General features: G+C 53.3%; 1 protein-coding gene across 1 annotated transcript in view; it reads left to right on the top strand.

Moving 5' to 3' along the window:
- The first annotated feature begins 592 nt into the window (after positions 1-592).
- Positions 593-22,337, top strand: part of LOC141472878 (heparan sulfate glucosamine 3-O-sulfotransferase 3A1-like) — a 32,434-nt gene continuing 10,689 nt past the window's right edge. The window contains exon 1 of the mRNA XM_074160150.1: positions 593-1,164. Within this exon, the coding sequence (XP_074016251.1) occupies positions 593-1,164 (572 nt within the window). The remainder of the gene's footprint in view (positions 1,165-22,337) is intronic.

The following is a 22,337-nucleotide window of genomic DNA, read 5'->3' as shown; positions in this document are numbered from 1 at the left end:
CTTCCCGGGCAGCCCCCGGGACAGCCTCCGGGGCACCCCCGTACCCCGCTCCCGCCGAAGCGGCTCGGCAGCGGCTTCCCCGGGGGGTGGTGGTGGGGGGGGGGGGGGGGGATGGGGTGCGTACCGGCACCACCCCCGCACCCCGCGGCTCTGCGGGGCCGGCCCGGGGGTGGCTCTGCCCCCCGCCCCCGCCGCGCCATTGGCCCGCCCCGCCCGCCCCGCTCCGCCCCGCACCCGGCGATGGCCCCGCCGAAGTTTGCCGCGGCGGGCGCCGCACGTGGGAGCCCCGCGCCGAGCCCCCGGCACCGGTGGGCTCCCGGTACCGCTTCCCCGACCGGTCCCGGAGCGGGGGCGGCTCACACCCCCCCCTCCCCCTTTCTCTCACCCCCCCCCCCCCCCCCGCACCCCACCCTACCGGCGGGGGATGCCCCCCTGAAGCGCCGCCGCCGCCGCCGTCGCCGCGGCGTGTCCCCCGCGCTGGGGATGCGGCAGCGCGCAGCCCCCCGCCACCGCTGAGCGCTGCGCGGAGGGGCCGCGCCGGGGGGCGGCCGCGGAGCATGGCCAAGGCGCCCGGCCGCCGCCTCGGGGTAGCATGGCCGTGAGCGCGGCGACCCCCCCCGCCGCCGAGCCGCTGCCCCGCAGCATCTTCAAGAAGTTCCTGGTGATGCTCTGCTCCCTCCTCATGTCCCTCTACGTCTTCTACTGCCTGGCCGACCGCTGCCAGACCCTGCCCGGACCCATCATCGCCGCCGGCGCCGCCTCGGAGGAGGAGGAGGGCGGCGGCGGCGGGTACCTGGGGGGTTCGGCCGAGCTGCCCCCCTGGCAGGCGGCGGCGGCGCGGAGGAAGCGGCTGCTGCAGCGGCTCAAGCAGCGGCGGCGGCGGCAGGAGGCGGCGCCGGGCCAGGAGGTGCCGGCCGGGGGCGGCGGGAGCCGGGCCGGCGGCTCGGGCGGCGGCGGGGGCAGCGCGACGGGGACACCCGGCACCTTAACGCTGCTGCTGGGCGAGGGCACCAAGCGGCTGCCGCAGGCCATCATCATCGGGGTGAAGAAAGGGGGGACGCGGGCGCTGCTGGAGTTCCTGAGGGTGCACCCCGACGTCCGCGCCGTCGGGGCCGAGCCCCACTTCTTCGACCGCAACTACGAGCGGGGACTCGCCTGGTACAGGTACGGGACGGGCTGGGGCGGGCGGCGGCACCGCGGCGGGGCCGGGGCCGGGGCCGGGGCCGTGGCCGAGCCGGCAGTGCCCCCCGCTGGCCACCCAGCCCCTCCGCCGCCCGCCCGCGTCTGCCGGACCCGCGTCTCCCGGACCCACAACCCCTCCTACCCCCTCCAAGCCCCATCGCTGCTCCCCAGAGCCCCGTCCCCGCTCCCCAGACCCACCCGCCGCTCCCTTTCTCACTCCCCAAATCCCCCATCCTCGCTTCCCCCGGCCCCGCTCTCCGTTTCCCGATTCCCCAGGCACTCCCCCTCCCTCCCCCCCCATCCCTGCTCCCAAATCCCCCTCTCTCTTCCCTCACATCCTCCTCCCTGTTCCCCTCCACCCCATCCCCTAACCCCCCACCCCTCTTCTCCCCCCGACGCCCAGCCACGCTGCCCAGCGCACCCCCCAACCCTCCTGCCCCACTGTGTGTCCCCCCCCCCGGGAATTTCTCCCTTCAGCCTGCGGTGCCGCCTGCGTGGTGGGGGCGATGGGAAGAGCAGTGGGTGCTCCATCACCCTGGGGACTGCATGGGGAACCTGAGGCAAAGCTAAACCCTCCCCTGCCCCGAGGAGCCCAAGCCCCCCACCATCGTGCTGCTCCCCGGCTTTTCTGGGGGGTGGCTTTACCAAACCTGTGGCTGATCTAACTCCCAGCCCCGGCTGCCTCCCCTTGCCAAGCATCATATCGTCACCTCCTGCAACTCCCAGCCCGAAGACGCCGCCGTTAAAAGCCGCTTTCCTATAGTCAGTGTGGAAAAAAAACCACCCCATATTTCCCATGCAAACGTTTCAGCAGCCCGGTAATAAATAACTCAGAATGTCAGTTCCAGGAGCACAACCCAGGCGCTCACCTTGCCTAAGAAACCAGCAAAAAGGTAGATGGGGTTCTTCTTTCAGTTAATTAGTGTTTCATTAAACCAAATGGAAGGTATCCCCTTTAAAAGGAGACAGTAAAACGTTAAAGCCAAGGGGCAGCATTCTCGTTAATGCTGTTTAGATGTTTTCCTTGTGTGTTTTAAAGTTAATAGAGGAGCGTCTTCTGGCAGATTCCTACGGAGGGGGTTGGTTTGGGTGGGGGCGAAACTGCTCTTTCGCAGAGTGTGGCTGTGTTTGTGGCTTTCTTGAATGAACAAGCGAAAAGGAGAGGATTTCGGGTACCCCCGATGCTTGTTTTACTTTCATGTTAAGCCCAGCTATTAGGAGAGAGGAGAGGATGATTTTGGCTCGGCTCGCGGTGACGGTATGGAAATGTGGAGTAGGATAACAATTCCGTGATTCCGTGATAGTACCGACAGTCCGAGTGTTTATGTAAAAAGTCTTAACACGTGGAAGTGATGAGCTTCCTTGTGTATCCGCCGGTGTCAGGAACGTGCTGGGTTTTTGCAGGCAGCAGAGTGTGGGTTCTCCGAGAAGAAAGATTTCCTTTCGTGTGGGCTGAAGCTGTCTACAGAATTATATTTTTAGTGCGCGCTTATCCAATTTCCACATGCTGACCCCTTATCAGAAAGGAAACATTAAAAACGAATCTGAAAAACCTCAAGAACTCTCATCAAGTCTGGACTTTGAAAAATAAACACGTGGCTTTGGGGTGGCATCTACTGAAATCTATGGTGGATATGCAGAAAAGCTCATTTATCAAAGATGCTCTGGAAGCCTTGAGGAGCAGATGGCAGCGGAATAGACCCGCTTCTGGAAACAGTGCTTGAGCGAGGACCTAGACAGAGGAGGAGCCACAGGCATTTAGGGCAGAGTACAGTCCTCGGTGTAGGGGATTTAATTTTCCAGAGGTTTGGTCTTGATCTTGCAGCTCTTACTCATTCGAGGTGCTGCCCTGCAGGCTGTTTGTGTAATCATTATGTTTTAGCATTTGGTACATGAGCTCTCCCATTAATTGCTGCAGTTTGTTTGTTCTGGTATTTGATGTACTGAATTTCATCTTTTTTTTTTTTTTTTTTTTTTTTTTTTTATTAGCCCTGTGGAGGCTGAGGTACAGTGAATTCTTTGTATGGGATTATTCCTTTGAGACCTAATCTTGCCGGCTTCGCTTGTATGAGTAATCTTTACTAACGCGCGGAGTCCCACCGTGATGGCAGAGCTGCGGTGCCAACCCTCTGGTAACCGGTTACCAGCCTGTTATAAATACTTATTTCTAAAAAAAATACCCGTCTCTCTCCAGGGGTTGGTTGTAATCTCTGCGGAGAGTTCAGTGCCGGGGAAGCGGCCAGATGTTTGCCAGGGGTCCTGATTTCTTATCTTTGGCATCGGAGGCTTAGGTTTCACGTGCATTTCTGTTTCCCAGCGAGTCAGACTAAACAGCATCGTTACAAGGTATAAACACTTGGCTTTGCTTTCAGCGCCCGCAGGAACCGGCGCGGGCAGCGAGCGCCCCGTCCAAGGGAACAAAAAAAAACCAACCCTCTTGGTTGTTTGCAGCGACACAGGCTTGGAAATGGGGAAAAGCCAAATGGGGAAAAGGCTGCCGGTCGATGCCGGCGTCGCTGGGGCGCGGAGGTGGGCTGTCACAAGGATGCCACACCGTGGTAGGGTGGCTGTGGGGTCTCGGGCTCGAGGGGAACCCCGGGTTCATCCTGGAAATAAAAGAGCAGCTCTGGTAAGAGCCGCTTGTTGCAGGGTGTGAGGGTGGATCGGGGCTGAGCTGCGGCCGCGGCAGCAGGATGATGCTCCCGAAGCACCTGGGATGGTGGCACCTGAGGGGCAGCAGCGGCTCGCAAGGCACGGGCTTGGCACGTGAAAGTCCGGTCACCTACCGGGGTGGCACACAGTGCACGGGAACGCTGGCCGTTCAATCAAGTGGAATAATGGCTGGGCTCTCACAGCCTGCGCTCTGCCTGGGCGAGGAGGCAGCTGCCCTACCGGGAGGCTGGTTTTATAAAAAACAAGCTGAGTGATTTAATTTGGTAAGTGTGACACCTCCGTGTGTGGCTTGGATATCAAGGGAAGTTGCGTGCCCGAAGCGGCTTGCTCTGTTTTGGGCTTGCGAGTCCTATTTTCGTACGGGGGACAAAAGGAGGGAGGGGGCAGCCCACAATGCTCGCATTGACTTCCCAGCGCGGAAATCTCCGCTCCAGCCCTGAACAAGGCTATTGAGCTCACAGAGTTCAATAGCAGGTGAGCACGGGTTTTAATGGAGTTCAACTGCCGTCCCCCACCCCGAATACAGCCTGGGGAGAACTCCCAGAACAGGGGCTAAGACAGTCAAGTTAAAAAAAAAAATAACAAAAAATAATGTCTGGATTAAAAAAAAAATATATCTGTATTTGCGGGTGATATTGCGAGTCTAGCTGGTTCCCTCTGATCCTTTGTTAGTCTCGCGCTGATTGAGCTGCCTGTTGGAATGTCATTATACTGTCAGTCACCCCAGGAACATTTATTTCATATGTTTTAATCTCCCTGCCTCTGTAGCACCGATGCCAATTTCACTAGAGCGAAGCCAAGCTAATGTCATTAGATTACACCCGATCCCGGGGAAGATGAAAGATGATTCAAAGTTACTCCGTCAGGTTGGGAGTTTAAGTATCGCTCCTCCCCGATGCTTCCAGAGCTGGGGAGTTCTGTCTCCTAATTAATGTCCTCTTGGGATTTTTCTCCGAGGCTTTTGTGTTGGGTTTTTTTTTTTTTTCTTCTTTTTAATACAGGCAAGCACTGATGTTTCTGAGGGAGCAGAGAACATCTCAGTTGCTGAAGGGGTTCTGGGGTGGAGGAAAAGGAGGGGGTTTTTTGGGGGGGACGTGCTTACAGCAGCTGGGAGCAACCGCGTCCCACCTTCTTGTGCCGTGCCTCAAACTGGGGTGAAATGGGAGCCCTGGGGATGGAGGAGTCGGGCGGCTCCTGCAGCAGCGGATGGCCTGGAGGTCCACGGGGTTTTGTGGTCACCATAATTCGGCAGTGCTGTCTGGGAGTGCTTTGTAAGCGTGGAAGTGGTGTAGGAGCGTGTGGATGATGCCAGGGGAGACTTCACAGGAGCAAGTACAATCCATGGAAGGTGGAGCAGGACCCAATGGCCACCAGGAGGAAAGACCCTGCTGCGTAACCCCCTGCAGGAGGGAGATGATGGAGCAGGAGTTGCCTTACGGTGGTCTTCTCCCCCACCTTCTCCACCACCTCAGCCATCCTCTGCAAGGAACACCGGGTCTTTGTGTTCAGGCTGTGCCCAGCCCAGAACACGGGTTGTGCCGTTGGACGTGGAGCTTGAGCCCGTTTGGGTTTTCCGCTCCCTGCTGTGTGCGCGCCTGCCTGTAGGAAGGGCTGGTTGAGCAGCACCTGCTCCTCGTCCTGGGAACATCTCATCTCCCAAACACGTCTGAATTACTAATAGCATCAAGCGCAGCCTGCAGCAGTTTCTCTGGAAATTGCAGCCTTGGACAACCACATGCTGAAGAGGATCAAGGTCCTTGTTTATTTATTAGCTGTGCAATCAGACACCTCCCGGTACTGAGCTGCTCACGGTGCCAGGTGCTGGATAAAAAGGGAACAAAAGATGGCCTTGGCCCCAGAGCGCAGGTAATTCGCTGTAAACAACAGCTGGAGATAGGCTGAGACGGGCCCAAAGCCGGCGGAGAGTGTGTCGGTTGGTTGGGGAGAGCAAGGCTCTCCTGGCCAAGGAGTTGTTGGAGATGGAGGATAAGGTGGGTTTATGGGTGGTTGAAGGGACTTCTCCTCACTGGGAAAGAGCAAGGGGAAGAAGGAGCTCGTCGGAAATGCTGATGGGATCAGGGCTGGACTCACTGAGTCTGTTATAAAAAGACAGTCCCTGCTTCTGGTGCTCATGTTCTTTGCCGCTGCCGTTGTGTGTGACCTGGACTCAGATACTCCAAGGGATTTCGGTAAAGACGTGAAATAGTTTGAAGGTTGGCACCCTACTGCTGGGGAGGTATCATGGTGTGCCTCAGTTTTCCCATCTATAAAGTGGGAGGGAAGTCACTGCCCTTTGCTGCAGGGATGGAGCAGCAGCAGGGCTGTGGGTCTGTGGCACCTCTCTCTGGCGCAGAGATGAGGAGGTATATGGAGTCTGAGCCTGCTGGGCTGTGCTGGGGGTTAAATAACACCCAAAGCAGTTGAACCCCCACCAGAGCTGCTGGCAGAGGTCTTGCAGCCTTGTCTTTTGCTCTACTGTCCTCTCATGGTGAGGTGGAGTGCCATCTAGTGTGCACGCCTGATGGATGGCACCATCCAGGGACGGCACCGTCCAGACACACACCCCCAGCAAGATCTAAGTGCAAAGAGCTGCAGCTGGGCTCTTTCCCCTCTTGCTGCTTAAATAAACCCCAAAGGGTTATTATTTTTGGTCAGTGGAGAAGTTCATATCCAGGGTTCAGGCCCGTTCCTGATGATGGGGTGAGGTCCTGAGTTGGTGTAGAAGAAGTCAACCCCATTCCCATTGGAAAGCATCAAAATAAGTACTTGGGGTTTTATTGGACTCTTCTCTCGGCAGATCCCGTGGTCTGCACGGGGATATACTGGGGAGGTTCAGAAGTGAATAGAACCCATTCTCCTCTTCAGAACAGCTTCACTCCCCAGTCCCTGGGGAGCAGGAGCCTGGAGGGGATCGGCACCGTCTTCATCCACCCCACGGCTCTGCCTGGGCCTGGGGCGCTTGGAAAGCGGGGCTCCCCTGGCCCTGCCTGCTGGTGCTGAGCAATCTTGAAAATATGGCCTCGACTGTCCAAGATCTTGTCAGTTGAATTCATAGATCCGGCTCTCGTGAAAAGCAGCGCGAAGCTCCAGCTGGCTGGGGCGAGAGCCCATTTATGGCAAAAATTGTGATACTCGTCAGAGAAGCAGCAGATTCACCCTCCTTAAACCACTAGTCCTCCTTTAAGGTCAGATCTTGCAAATCCTCACCTATGCACGTAGCCCGTCCTCCTGCTGTTGTCTCTGCTGCCTTCGGGGGGGGGGGGTCCTGGGAGTAATTGCATTGAGTCTGGGGTCCAGGGCTGCACTCCAGCCACACCATCACCACCGGTACGTCTGTTCACCGCAGCCGAGCTAGGGTTTCACCCCAACCTTTTGAAGTCTCTAATAAGAGCAGTTAGGTCTGGGGAGGGGGAAGGGAGCTGCTGCCTTTCCAAAGGGTTCAGAGCAAACAACAAGTGATCAGAAAACCTGAGAATAACCCCCCGTGAGTCCCCTCCCTGACATAGGCATTAAAACTCCTGAGCTGCTAATTATGCTTTTCCCCTGGAGAATATCGAGGTAACCCAAACTGCATTCGCAGGGAAACAGCAGAGGCTGGCGAGGGGGAGCAGGGCTGGTTGTTGTGGCCATAAATCTCTGCAAATTCTCATTACCTGCAGGTATTATGGAAGGGAAGTGGATTAGGTTGCAGTTAAAGTTGCTTTTCTGGGGTTGGGCATTGGGGGTCTTACCCCGTTACAAAGCCCTGCGTGGGTCAGGGGGGCTGTTCGTGCAGGGTCTGTAGGACCAGGGCCACCCCAGGGACCGTGACAGTGTCTCTGCCTGTCTCCTGCATAACCCACCTCCTGGGAAATTTAGTTTTTCGTGGTTTGGCATTAAACATGTTAACCTCCAAGCCGAGCCCTCCTGAGCCCTTGCGACTCCCCGGGGAGTACGTGAGCAGGACGGTGCCCGCAGTGAGAATATAAATAGAGTTGCCTGAGGAAGTGAATTATTCTTGGCGTTTCTTTCATCGAATGATGCGATTCTGCAGGAGGAAATCTTTCAGCGAAAGAAATCGCCGGTTGCCTTCGTGCATGGCAAGACGATCCTTCTTGCTTCCTGGAAGTGAGGAGATTCAGAACGTGCTCTTTCTGTTGCAACACCATCTGTTGCAGAGATATAAAGATCCCAGCTCAAACTCCCCCAGGCTCGAGGCTGCTGCCGGGTACGTCTCTGGTGGGAGATTGAGGAGAAACTTCCCATCGCTGCCCCGGGGGAGCTTTGGAAACCTCACGGGGTTGTTTTCTCCGCTGTTGAGCAGCCGTGCCCAAGCCTCGCATAAGAAAATCCCACCTGGGCAACTCCAGGCATCCCAACGCCTTCCTTGCACGAAGCCGGTGGCTGGAAACTGGGATGTGAACAGTGGGATCAGGTCTGACCACAACCGCCCTTCCCACACCTTCCCCTGCTGAGAGATGTTCAGGTTCAAGCGCAACGTCACAATGGGAAGCTGGCTCTTTATTTATATATATTTTTTTCTCTCTCTCTCTCTAGTGGGATCTTTTTTTTGCTGAAAATTTCAGAAAGCCAGGCTGATTTGTTCTGACGCTGCCTGTTGGAAAAGGGGCTCCCTCCCGCAGCCCATGCTCTTTGGGGAAGCCTTTTATGGGAAAATATCAAATCTGGTTGTTTTGACTTCCGCATTTATCTGACGGTCTCTGTGTGTATGTGTGTGTGTGTGTGTGTGTGTACGCTCACATGTGCATCTTTGGGCTCTCAAATGTTGCGTTTTGTCGCTCACATTTAATTTCTGCTTTCACAGTCTCGTACCGTAACGTTTAGTACCATCCACCAGCATCTCTCGATGCTATTTAAACACTTTTGCGCTGGCTGAACGGGATTGTTTGGGAAGCCCTTGTTGGGGAGAAGTCCCCAAGCGTTGGCATGTTCCAGCTCAGAAGTGAAGAAGTGAGGAGACATCTGCATTTCCAGCCTGGGGGAAGCTCTGTTGGGAGGGCCCAACCCCTCCTGCACTGGGTTAGTGAGCAGAAGGCAGGAGATGTGGTTACCTGGGAGAAGAGGTGTGCAGAGAACCTGAGGAGGTGGCCTGGCTCTGCTGAGACCCCCAAAGAGGACACTCCACTCTACCAGAGAGGAGACAGGCAGAAGAGCACCCAGAACCTCTGGCAGGATGAGACTCAGCACGTAGGATCTCTTGGCATCCAGCTCCACGCTGCTGTTGGTCTCCTTTGGCTGTGGTAGGAAGGATGACTGTGTGGTCACCCATCAGCAATGGGTGCTCAGGGTGTGCTGAGCTTCCCTCGGCATCAGCCGCGTCCCCCCAGGTGCTGCTCTGCTCCTCAACCCCTTCCTCGTGCTGAAGGTCATGGAAAGTTCCCCTGACTCCTCTTACAAGGGTTGAGGGTGCTAATCCCCGTGTCCGGGCTAACTTCCAGCTCAGGTAATTCTAGTCCCTGCCCCTAGAAATTAACTACGCAGTTTCAACTGGCTCCAGTCATCTTTGTTCCCCATCCACAGACCTGCTGGGCACCGTGCTGCTGGCAGAGACCGACCACGCGGGGTCTGGGGCTGTTGGCTCCGGCTGTCACAGCGTTGGCTGCACCTGCAAGTCCCCTTTATCTCCTTGGGTGCTCACTGTCCATCTGACATTTCCTCCTCCCCCCGCACGGATGGGCTGTGTTACCGAGTGGCCGTGAGCTGTGAACTTCTGCCAGGAAGGATGCTCTGGAGCTCTGCTAAAGACTGTCCCTGCAGCCTGGGTCCAGAAGCTGCTGAAAAGGGCAATTTCATGGGGTGGCTGAGAAGGCAGTGGCCACCCATCTCATGTCTCCATCTGTACTATCAGCAACAGGTTGGAAAGAAGCAGAAACAGGGACTTTTTCAAACAGCGTGAGATTAAATTGTGAAAGTGGCCTGCCATGGTGGATGCAGAGGGTCGAATGAGACTCCACATGGAGTACTGTGTCTAGCTCTGGAGTCCTCAGCACAGGAAGGACATGGACCTGTTGGAACGGGTCCAGCGGAGGGCCACAAAAATGCTCAGAGGGCTGGAGCACCTCTCCTATGAGGACAGGCTGAGAGAGTTGGGAGTGTTCAGCCTGGAGAAGAGAAGGCTCCGGGCAGACATTATAGCAGCCTTCCAGTCCCTAAAGGGGCTTCAGGAGAGATGGGGAAGGGACTCTTGATCAGAGAGTGAAGCCACAGGATGAGGGATAATGGTTTGACACTGAAAGAGGGGAGACTGAGATGAGCTCTGGGGAAGAAATTCTTTGCTGTGAGGGTGGTGAGACCCTGGCCCAGGTTGCCCAGAGAAGCTGTGGCTGCCCCATCCCTGGAGGGGTTCAAGGCCAGGTTGGAGGGGGCTTGGAGCAACCTGGTCTGGTGGGAGGTGTCCCTGCCCAGGGCAGGGGGTTGGAACTAGATGAACTTTAAGGTCCCTTCCAACTGTAACCATTCTATGATTCTATGGAGTCACATGGGGTTTAGATTTCTTTTTCCCCATGGATGTGATCCCTGCTCAGCCCAGCACGGGAGCCGGGCTTGGGGCAGAAGCAGAGGCGCCCAGAGCTGCCTTCACGACAAGTTGTGATGGGGCTCTGCCTGCTTGCTCCTGGCTCTGCCGCCCTCCCTCCCAGCAGCAGTACATCCACTGGAAGAGCCTCAGAAAGAAAGAATTTAGAGGGACACACAAGCGGTTAGCCCGGGAGCCTCGGAAGGGGCCGAGGCAGGGGGACGGGCTGCCTGGGCTGACCCAGATGCAGTGCACAGCATCTAATTGAGTTTGACCAGCTCCAGTGCCTCGGGTCGGGGTCAGCCCCGGGCGGCAAAGCCCACCGAGGCGCCGGAGCCGCTTCGTTTGGCACTTGGGCAGGTTGAGCTCTGCCCTGCCTGCGCGGGGGGTCCTGGCCCTCTGTCACGTCGTGGGGACCCGCTGCCTCCGCGGCACGACGTGGCAGGGTCGGGCGGCCAAGCCGAGAGCTGCGGCTTCCAAGGGGGCTGCGCCTCTGAGTTTTCCAGCTTCGTCTGCTTGTTGCTTCCTAATTGCAGTTGAGTTGTTTGGCCAAGTGACAGCGAACTGCCGGGTCACAGCTGATGCCTGCATGTGTCCCCGTTTCTGGCGCTCCCATCCCTGCAGCCCGGCTATTCGGGGGGCTTTAGGATAGTGAAATCCAGCCTTCATTGCCCTCCCTTCCAGCCTGCGCTGAAACAGTGGTGGGAGGAAGAAATCAGTGCTTCCTCATCACCGCCCGCTTCTGCCAGCCAGACGTAAAACCTCTGGTTTCCTAGTGTACCTCTGGATTCTTTGCTACATGAGAAATGCACTATTGCAGCACTGGGTTTTTAAATTATGATTTATTTTTGGACAACGTAGGCATCTCCCCAGTACATGCTTCTGATGCTTTCTCGGCTGTCACCCCAGAGCAACGCCCCCAGCCCCGCTCTCACTCGGAAGCCGCCTGGGCTTGGTCACATTATAGCCCTGGGAAGGCACATGGGAAAGGCATCAGGGGTTGTGATTGCAGAGACGAGGAAGGAATTTGGGTGTGTTTCCTCTGGAGTAAATCTGGCTTAAAATTAGGAGGGATTCTGGATTTTATTAAAGCCCTTGAAAGCAGCACTTGGTTCCATTGGCCAAATCCAGCAGCATTGTAAAAGCTGGTGTAAGCCCACACCTAGATAAAGGAGCCCAAGCCTCGGTGACCTGCAGAGCCATGCTCAGCCCTGGCCTCTCCCAGGGGCTTTTCTGGCCGTCACCCCCTGGGGACATCCCTGGGTGAGTGGGATGGATATGTCTGGACCCTAACTGGAGCCCACTGGGTGTTTTGGTCTGGATGAGGACACAGGTCCTTCTCCTCCCCTCCATCCCTGGGAGCTTCTGCTGAATATCCCATGGTCAGCCCAGGGTGGGTGCCCTGTTGGGTCTGGCCTCTGCTCATGGTCACCTTCATGGTCACCTTGGTTGCTGGGAGCCAGCTCTTCCTGGAGCCTCCCCTTTTCCTTACACATCCCCAGATGAAGCCAGGTTTATCAGATCAGTGAGTTTCGCAGCAACAGCCAAGCCTGCTCTCGCAGGAGTCTCTCTGTCTGTCTGAGGGGGCTGTGCTCTTGCCTGCCTGCGGCTGCTGGGGTTGCCCAGCATCCCTGGACCCACCGGCGGCTCTGCCCAGTGTGGGGAATACATTTGGCAATTGTTTGACCCCCTTGGCTTCCTGAAGGTGCATCAGCAAAGGGGTCCAGAGGAAGCTCTGTCCGGGCTGCTCTCCTAAGCTGGACACTAAATGCACAGCATATCCTAGGAAAGGGCTTGAAAGGAAAAATCACTGTGCACTGAAAGCCATCCCCTCCCTGCTCTATTCTTGGGGAAGGGGCACGTACTGCACCCCCATACTTAGGAGTGGAGCCCTGAGATGGTCCCATTCCTGCCCTGACCAGCCTTTCCCAGCCCACTCCAAGCCGTCAGGTCCCCAGAGTCGTAAAACAGATTTCCACAGGATCCTGGGGATAAGGGGAAGGGAGAGACCCGGGTGCTCTCACTCCCTGCTCTCATCCCAGGCACCCCCGGCCAGTGTCCCTTGCTGGGAGCTATGGGCCATGTGGCTCCCGGGGGAGAAAGGGCCAGGAGGGAGCTTTAAGGAGTGATTAACAACCTCAGCCATGGCAGGGCCATGGGTCAAAGAGGCCCAATTATTTCCTGGTGATATTCCTGCTGGAGGGGATGATAAGCCGACACGACAGATACGGGTTCACCTGCCCTCCCCTGGCTTTGGAACAAAGTGAGGGCAGGGATGGTGGGGACACCCTTTGAGCCCTGTTCATGGTCTTTGCAGAAGGACTTTCAGACGTGAGTCCATGGGTCACCCCGACATTGCTGACTCAGGCACGGTTTCCCTGCCTCAGCAGAGATTTCCAGGAATGCCATCCTTAACATCTCCCACCCGGCAAGTCATAGCCATCATATGTTTAGGGGAAAAATTGGATTTGCCTTGTAATCTAATCAAGGTTAAATAACAGTAATTCTAACTCTGAGGCTCTATGTTTAAAGTGCTGTTGGTCTCCGGGGATCAGCGGAGTTATTTAATCTAATGAAATCACCATTACTGTCTAATGAGGGTGCACCACGGGGATGGCTTTCCCGGGAAGGAAGGCAGTGGTTAAATAACTGGGAGTCAGGGCCAAATCTTCAGCGGGGGTAAACAGGCAGCCTGCAGTAAGTTGAAGGTTTCTCCTGGTAGGGACCTGGAGCTCTTTGGCTCTAACGGTCACCGTCATCGCTGAAGACACCTTGGTGGTGAGCACGTGCCCAGGTCCCTCTTGGGCAGGCTGGGCCACACCGGTGCCACCTTCGCCCTTTTTCTGGCCCATCATTTTATGGTTTTTAACCCATCTCAATACTTCATCCCGCATCACAGCTTGCTGTGCTACCCCCGGCAGGTCGCTCCCTGCGGTGGCTCTCCCCGTGGTGGTCCCGCCTGTGTCATCTGCTGGTTTTTAAGACGTTTACTCCCCTGAACCTGCTGTACTTTTTTGTCATTTCATTAAGCAGTTTTTCCTTATCTCCTTTTTCAGAGGGAGATAGGACCTGTTCCAGTTCACGTTTCCCATGCTCCGCAGCAATTCCTGAGCCACCAGTCGATCCGGTCGTTACGGCGCAAGCCGAGCCGTATTGAGCTGGTTGCTCTCCTACGCGCTGAACTTATTCTATTCAAATATATTGGAGTCATATCAGCAGCCGGCAGGGACTCTGCTGCTGTCAAATGCCAGCACGGCTGTATCCCGCGTAACCGGGGGAGTGTTCCTTCCCTGTAGCGCGTGCTCTAATTTCCCATTATTATTTCTTTAATAAGACCGATACTTACTGTACATCACTCATTTGCTGCTAAAATCGGAGCCATTAGAGCAATAAGTGGCAATTACCTTCTGAGCGGTGTGGCGTGTGAACCTCCCCGAAGGAGGAGGCTGAAGCCTGCCTTTCAGGAGCGGCAGCGTGACACCGGAATGGCTTCGTAGGGACAACTGGGTGCCTGCCGGGGGTGCCCAGCATCCTCCGGAGGGAGGATGGCACCCGTGGGGGCTGGGAGGGGACACGTCTGCCTTGACGTCTGTGGATGATGGAGACGAGGAGGGGTTATGGCTCTGCATGTCTCGGGACATGTTCTCTATCTGGTGGTTGGGCTCCTCGGAGCAGCCTGTCCCCAGGGAGTGTCTTCTCCACTGGAAAACAACCTCCGTGCTGAAAAAAAAAAATAATAAAAAAGAAACATGTCTGGTAATTTAATCATTTTGAGTGCTCCTAAAAATCACGTCTGTGCTGCACAACAGCGTGCCAGGGGTCTCTGGAGGAGCAGATGCAGCGGGAGCGGTGAGGATCCGGTGCAGAGAGATGGGGCAAAGGAGGGATTTCTGGAGGAGGGAGGTCTGAGAGCCCTGTCCCCACAGGCGGCTCCGTCCTCCGTGACCCCAGCCCTTGCCCCGCAGGGGCAGCACTCTGTCCTCGGCACCGGTGTGGATGAGCCCCGTGGGCACGGCACCGGTCCCCTTGGCGTGGCGTGGGAGCGCAGGCGATGCCCCGAGCGCTAACGAGGAGGTCCGGGGGCCGCCGTCGGCGAGGATGGTCCCCACGGGCGGCTCCGCAGCGACAGCCGGGATGTCTGTGTTCATTATGCACATCCTTTTCATGCAGCCTTCATTATTCGCATGCTATCTAGTGTCATTAAGATATCAAGTTCATTTAGGTACATCCACATTGGCAGTTTAATTATGTCTGGGTACTACTCTGTATTTTATTCATGGACTATCTGGGGGCGGTTGTCAAACACAAGCCCAGGAGATAAAGGTTCGGTGGCTGCAGAATGCTAATGTCCTGCTGGTTCCCTTTTGACAAATACACATGCCAGTTATTACCAAACTGATTATTTCATTCATTAACACCACATACATCAGCTCCCTTCACCCAGTATTATTGTATACATTCATCTTTTCATAAACAATTACCTGACAAGGTTGGGAAAGGCAAGTAGTGGGGAATTAATGCTCTGATGGGAAGTTCCTGGCGTGGGTTAGTAACAAGGTGCTGGGGGGGGTGTGTGTGTGTGGAATGCCCCGTTAGCGTGATCGCTTCATTAATCAAATTAGGGACAATAGCACGTCACATGTGTTGCCGTGTTTCCCAACAATACGGAACCCGTTCGCATTGTGCCGGGGGCTCAGCGGATGGGGCTCCCTGTCCAGTGCGGGGTGATGGGGGAGATGAAATGAAAGCCGGGGGAGCCGGCGGGAAGGCATTCCCGGTGGAGAGCATTCACCACGGCCGGACCATGGTGTGCGTTTCTCATCCCCCCCCCCCTTTTCTTTTTATTATTATTATTATTATGATTATTGTCGTGAGGATCATTTGCATGAGAACAGGTTCTCTGTTTGTTGTTTGTGCCCTTTTCCCGGCTTCCTCATATTGCTTTCCCGGAGCTGTAACCCTCCAGGATAGCATTAGTGGTGGTGGGAATGATTAAGACGCCGTGAACACGCAACCGTCTGGGGAACAAAACCCCCTGGGTCTTCTTTCTACATTTTTTAACTGTAAAAGGCTGGCAATGGGAGGAAAAAAAAAAAAAACTGCAGGGAGACATGAGCAGTGAAGAATAATCAAACTCATGAAATAAGTGGTTCCTGCAGCTTTCTTAGAGATCGTGGAGAAACCTCGCCCAGCTCTCGCAGTCTGGATCTGCCACGAGTAGCATCTTCTGGCACATTATGTCCAGCTTTAACCCCTGTGGAAGGAATCAGACCTGAAGCCACTCTCAGCCATTTCCCCCGAACACACGGCCCACAAGGTTTCGGTGTGTTCTTGGTCCCTTTTTTGTTTCTTTAAAGACTTTGTAGCCTCAACCGTTTACCACCAGCGAGCTCTCTCCCTCCGATAGGGAGAAGGAGCAGCTGCAGGAGGCCACCGACACAGCCAGAATCAATTCAGCCTTTCACTCACGCAGACATGCTGGGAAAGTAATGCTTCAGGGGTCACACTCCTGCACTACTCCAGCGCAGGATTTGCAAACTAAATAAAGGATCGGAGTGAGCTTTAAGTGCCTAACTCCCTTAGGCCCCTTTGAAAAAAGTCCCACTGGAATAACTAAGAAGCTTTCACTGTGCTTTTGCAAAAGCATTAATCCTCCTTGCTATCTTCACCGGTCTCTTTGATCACACTTCAAAATCTTCATCTCCAGGGGTCCTGTCTGGGCTTTCCAAAGTGGCTTAAGAGCAGACGTCTCGCTGCTTCTTGGGGAGAGGGTCCCAAGACATGGAATCACTTTTCCAGGCTCTTCCTGTTGGGATGGAAGGATCACACCATGCCAAGGGTCCCTGTGGAGCCACTGCCCTGTGAGGTGACACCTCGTGCCACAACCATGGGGTGATGCCCGACTGTCATGGTGGGCCACGGTGTCAGCATGGGCTTTAAGTCCCACTAGCGTGGGCTTAGCCAATTTTTCCTACGTTTTCTTACATTTTTCCAGGGAAGCGATGAAAGAGGGAGCTGGGTCTTCTCCTCTTTGTGGATGCTGAGAAATGAAGAGGGAAGGAGGGTTGGTCTTGCCAAGCAGGACAGCCCTGGAAAACAAGAGGACTGGGGGTCATCTTCAGGAGCCGATGTGAAAGCCCCGGCCTGTGCCGGTTTGGTGCTGAGTGAGGAAGATGAGGGTTTCTTGGCCTGGATCCAAATGACTCAAGTGGACTCATGAAGCTGAGGGCACTAATGGTTGTGGGTTTTTTCATCCATTCATATTCTGGAAAGTACTTTTCTTTCTTTCTCTTTTTCTTTCTTTCTTTCTTTCTCTCTTTCTTTCTTTCTTTCTTTCTTTCTTTCTTTCTTTCTTTCTTTCTTTCTTTCTTTCTTTCTTTCTTTTTCTTTCTTTCTTTTTTTCTTTCTTTTTCTTTCTTTCTTTTTTTCTTTTTTTTTTTTTTTTTCCCATTAATGAGCTGGATTCACTCTTAGAACCCTTGGTGTCACTCTGACACCCAAGGAACAGCCTCTGCCTCCCCTGTGCAGCGACGAGAAGGTGATCGTGGTACAAACCTACAGACCGGCCAGGGCCAGAGCTAGATGCTGCACAATTTCCTCACGAAATTTAGCTCTGCCATCAACTAAAACTTCCTGAAATATGTCAGATGCCTCTGTTAGATAGCGGGTTAGACAGTGATGCATTCCCTGGGAGGAGGTGGAATAGCTGAGCACAGAAAAGAGCTCTTAATGCGCGACCTTCTGAGCGGGGGCTCAAATCCTTTAATAGACTGCGGGGCTGGAGGGGGCCAGGGTGCCATTGCTCGGCGCCGTTCCTTCAGCGCTAGCCCCCTCCTTGCCCAGGACTTGCAAATTAAGCTAGGGGGAAGCTTTTTAAGCTTTCTATTTTCTGGAGACTTTTGCCCTCTTTGCACTTGACTGCTTTGCTCCGGGAATGAAAGTAGGGAGCCCTTTTCCAGCCATTAAAGTTTCATTTAGCGAAAGGACAAAGAATTGGCGAAGGAAGGATGAAGAATGACTGCGAGGGTAAACTTGTGTGCCTCCATATATTTTAGATCATAGCCTGAGGTCAGGCTCTCTTTTTTATTATACAGATAGAGGATTTTTTGGCCTTGCAGCGGGAGGAAACGTGTAGTGATATATAAAGAAGTCACTTCTCAGCATAATTTAAGAAACAACCTCTGCTCTCAAGAGCGGGGGGGGTCCTTTGAGGTGTCTGGCTCTTTCGTAAAGCTCTCCATTGATGTACACACACACACACACACACACACAAATATACATGAAGCATCTCCAGCAGTATAGGGCATGTCACAGTATTTCCCAAAACTTAATAATCTCTGTTGAATTGTTTAGGACTCCACAACAATATCTTGGAGGCTGGATCTTTTTATCGCTGCCGAGAAGGGAGAAAGCCCTTCTCCCTCCTCCCAACACACCCTGGCAGTTGGTCCATTAGCCTGCAGGGACGTGGGGGTGTCCAAAACCCCCTAAGAGCGGCTGGGTGGCCCGGGTGGGTCTCAGCCTGCTGCATCCACTGCATTTCCATTATTATTTCCAATTATCTCCTTATTTTTTCCAATTTTAAATTTACGATTTTATTTCCAATATTATTTCCCTACCTCTGGCTTCAGCTGCTTTAACTTAGCTACTTCAGTTCCTGCACTCGCTGGGTCCTGATTTTCAGTCTCTGAGATCTGGAGGGATTTCTCCTCCTCCGGAGGGAAGGAGGATGGAAGAACACCTTTTTTTCCCCCCAGTCACCTCTATTCAGTGGTTTTCTGTGTCCTTCCAATTTCTAGACAACATTTTGTCCCCCTTCAAACTGCCTGCAGCTTCTCTCTCCAGCTCCAGTTCCCATCCTAGACCCTCTCCCATCCTTCTCCTCTTCTTCCACGGGAGGAACCTGCACCGCTGGGAGTGTGCGTGGCTGAAGGTGCGCGTGTGTTTGTGCCTAAGAAAAATGAGGCGGACATGGAAAACAAGCAAATCACATTATATATTGCAGGCAATAATGTAGCTCCCAGGGGACAGAGATAATATAGTGAGAGACAAAGGAACAATAGACTTTGCCGGCCTGAGCGCTCACTTGATTGTGGCTTTTCTGGAATTATTCTTGACTTCCTCTGTGCCAGTGGTGAATCGGAGCTGATAAGAGATGGGGATGCGGTCTGGGGACCGCGGCGAGGATGTGCAGCGTTTTGTACAGGAGCCCTTGTGGTACATACAGCTCTTAGGGGGAGAGGCTGGCTCTGCCCTGGAGCCCTGAAGCACAGGGCGTGGGAAATTTTCAAGCTGGCTGTGATTTTTGTGGTTTGGAAAAAACACGCCGCTGTCTGAGGGACTTTGTCCAGAGAACTGTGTCGGTTTGCCTCCCCAGTAAGGGAGGGGGGAAGAGTAGAGAGTCCCTGAGTTTTGGATGCAGAAAGAGGCATCAGGATGAAACCGCTGCTGTTAGTCATGAAGGGTGTCCCCCCCAACCCTGCATCTGGGGCTTGGGGTGCTTGCAGGACACAACAGGGCTGTTAGACCCCAGCTTTGCAGATGGCTGAGCAGGGGGCACGGGGCCAGGTTAAGGCAGAGGCTGCTGGATGTGTGGTGGGGATGGGTTACCCCACCAGCCCAGGCAGTGAGGAGCCTTCCTGAGCCTTCCTGAGGAGCAGCTGATGCTTTGAGATGTGCTTCACACCCTTCTTCCTTCCTTCCTTCCTTCCTTCCTTCCTTCCTTCCTTCCTTCCTTCCTTCCTTCCTTCCTTCCCTCCCTCCCTTTTTTCTTTCTCTATCTTTTTTCTTTTTTCTTTTCATCTTTCTTTCTTTTCTTTCTTTCTTTCTTTCTTTCTTTCTTTCTTTCTTTCTTTCTTTCTTTCTTTCTTTCTTTCTCTTTCTTTCTTTCTTTCTTTCTTTCTTTCTTTCTTTCTTTCTTTCTTTCTTTCTTTCTTTCTTTCTTTCTTTCTTTCTTCTGCTTTTTCTTTCTGTCTGTCTGTCTTTGCACCTTTCTTAGACCTTAGCAAATTCCAGGAAGGCATCAGTTGTCTTTAACACCCAAAGGAAAAATCGAAGGGAAGGGTTCAATTACTCGCATGAAAAATGAGTCTCCTAACCGAGGTCTATCCATTTGCTAGTTGTGCTTGTTTTAAAACTGAATTATAGAGACTGCACATTTTTCTGGAGACAAATGCATTAATTTTTCTCAAAACAGACAAGAGGGAAGCAGAGGGAAAATAAGATAATAAGAGTTTCCCCAGTGATTTATATGCCTTTGTGAAAAATAATGGGGGCAGACGGCAGCGCGCACCAGCCGCCCGTGGGGGAAGGGGCAGGGGGGGTGGCAGGGACGACTGCAAGGAAAACTGCCAGAAGTCCGAGTACGATTGTTGGTTTTAGATGATATAAGATCACTTTATGTCTCTGGCTGGCTTGAAAAATCTCTCTTTCCCTCTCTCTATATATACACACAATAAAATATATGCCATATGATGCACTTAAAATCAGCGCAGGCCATACTGTTTATACAGGAAAGGATTGTGTTTCCCGCCGACCTCTCCCCAGCTTTCCTTCTTCTGCCGAAGGATAAACTGGGACCTTTAGAAAACAAAGTGGTGGCTACAGTTTTTAACAGATTTGCTCTTGCATATATTTATATAGGGCAGGCGAGCCCTTCCCCAGGGCCGGCTGCCTGCGCTCTCAGGCAAAAACCAGGGGGTTGAGTTTATTTTTTTTTTATCTGTTCACTTTGGTTTGATTTATATGCTAAAAGAGATATTTTTATTACAGCGCATAGTAAATTGGGTTTCTTTATTGCTCATGAGAGCTGTTTTCCAAAATTGGACTATTTATATAGTACACTGATTGCAATGTATTTCCGATCTTAATGTCTAACTGTAGGGAATAAAAAAAATTATACCAAATCGTATTTAAAAAAAAAAAAAAAAAAACAAAAACCTGCAGCCTCTTTTGAAATAGGATGAAATGAGTAACTTTTTCTCGAGAAGATGTTGTAGTGCTCAGCAGCTCCCAGGAAATCATTTTGTTTTAGCAAGGAAAGGCTTTCAGTGGGAACTGGAGACTCTGGGAGGGTTTGAAGCAGTTTTGCGGTTTCCCCATTGGCATAATCCACGGGAAACACATCCGGGAGGCCAAAGGCCACCGGGGCTGTAGTACCTATGCTGATGATTCTCTCCAATTACTTATAGGAATGATTCACTGAATTTATTCCCTGTTGGTTTCCGAGTAGAAAATCCTGCGGCGTTCAGACGGATACGAGAGCAGAGGGAGGCTGGAAGCGAAGCTTTAAAGCAAAACCTAAAGCTTTTCCAGGGCAGATGGTTAATTGTGTGGTTCAACTTATTTGCCTAATGCAAATCACGTCCTGTTTGCCCACGGCGCTGGGGGAACTGGATTCCTGTTTGTTTTGCTAAAAACTGGGCTGAGATTTCACTGCATCTTCTGCAGCTCCCATGTGAAGCTCCCCGGCAGTGAGGCTTTGTATCACCCTATCTCCAGGGCTGGTGGAGAGAAGGAACATCATCTTCTGCGGAGAAGGGCTGGGATGGGGATAAGCTGCCAACACCATGTTGGTTTGCGGGATTCGACTTCCCATCTTAGAATCTTCATAGAATCATAGAATGGTTTGGGTTGGAAGGGACCTTTAAAGGCCATCTAGTCCAAACCCCCTGCCACGAGCAGGGACATCTTCAACTAGATCAGGTTGCTCAGAGCCCCGTCCAACCTGACCTTGAATGTTTCCAGGGTTGGGGCATCTACAGCCACTCTGGGCAACCTGTGCCAGCATTTCACCACCCTCAGCATAAAAAAATCCTTCCCCTCCATGGCTCCAGGCCTGTGAAGGTGCTTTAGTGGCTGGCAGCATCCTCTTCTCCTGTCCCAAAACCAGGCACCAGCGTGGGTCTGTGTCTCCTGGCCCCCCATCCCCTCCGACCTCTGACCAGGAGGGCATTTCAGGGGGTTCCCAACTTCCCAAATGGGTCTAATTGAAGCCTAAAGAGGTTTTTTTACAGATTCATGGGTTTTCAAAGGAGAAATTTGCATATTAATAAGAAGCTGTTCAGACTGATTGGCTTAATGTGTTTGGGGTAAGTATAATTAAATGTCAAGGGAAATATATCATGAAGTAATGAAGCTGAAGCTAATTTATCAAAAAATGAGTCCTAGAGAGGGAGACATTTCCAATAATAAACAGTTCTTTAACCTTCCTCTTTAAGGTGATTTGCTTAGTCAGGGCTGAAATGTGTGGTCTTGAAGATCCTTGAGTGAGAGAGACGTGAGATGGTTACTGGTTTGGGGTGGTTTTCCCACATTCTCCCCAGGACAAACCCCTCTGGCACCTCAAGGCTGAGCCCATCAAGGGGGTTCACCCAGGTCCTCGTCGGGGAAGGTGCATCTCTGGTCCCTCCACTTCAGGGATGCGCTTAAGGAAGAAGGATGGGCTTGAGGTTTAATTATATCAGATGCTGGGTCACTTCTCCCCTTTCTTCTCTCCTCCCTCAGTCTTTTCTCTTCACTCGATAAGCTTTTCAAAGCACGTGCCATCTCCTGCTCTGTTCACGTACTAGCTGGGGATAAGGATCAGCCCATATAGGCACAGCTTTAATACGAACAAAAAAATGCAGTGCACATTCAGAATTGTGATGCAGGTCTCAAAAGCGGGCATTTTAACATCGAAACCGAGGAGGGTGAGGTCCAGGCTGAAGGTCATGCTGGTCCCTACGAAGGCTGTGACTCTTCTGCATCCCTCCGTGTGATGGGAGGAGGTTGTGAGCTCCTTCCCCACCGGGCAACAGTGCAGTGGGCAAACGGGCAGGCACTTTTCAGCAAACTGCTGCTTTGGGTGAGTTTTGGGTTCATAGGACTCATTTCCAGGACTTATTCCAGGGCACGGCGGGACTGGGAGCTCTTGATTTGCACTTTGTGCACCTGCAGGGGAGAAAGGCAGGGTACGAGGCTGCAAAAG

This window comes from Numenius arquata, chromosome 17, assembly GCF_964106895.1.
Source record: "Numenius arquata chromosome 17, bNumArq3.hap1.1, whole genome shotgun sequence".
Taxonomy (NCBI): Eukaryota; Metazoa; Chordata; class Aves; order Charadriiformes; family Scolopacidae; genus Numenius; species Numenius arquata.
Note: the sequence above shows the minus strand (reverse complement) of the source record. Positions and strands in the feature narration are given on the sequence as shown.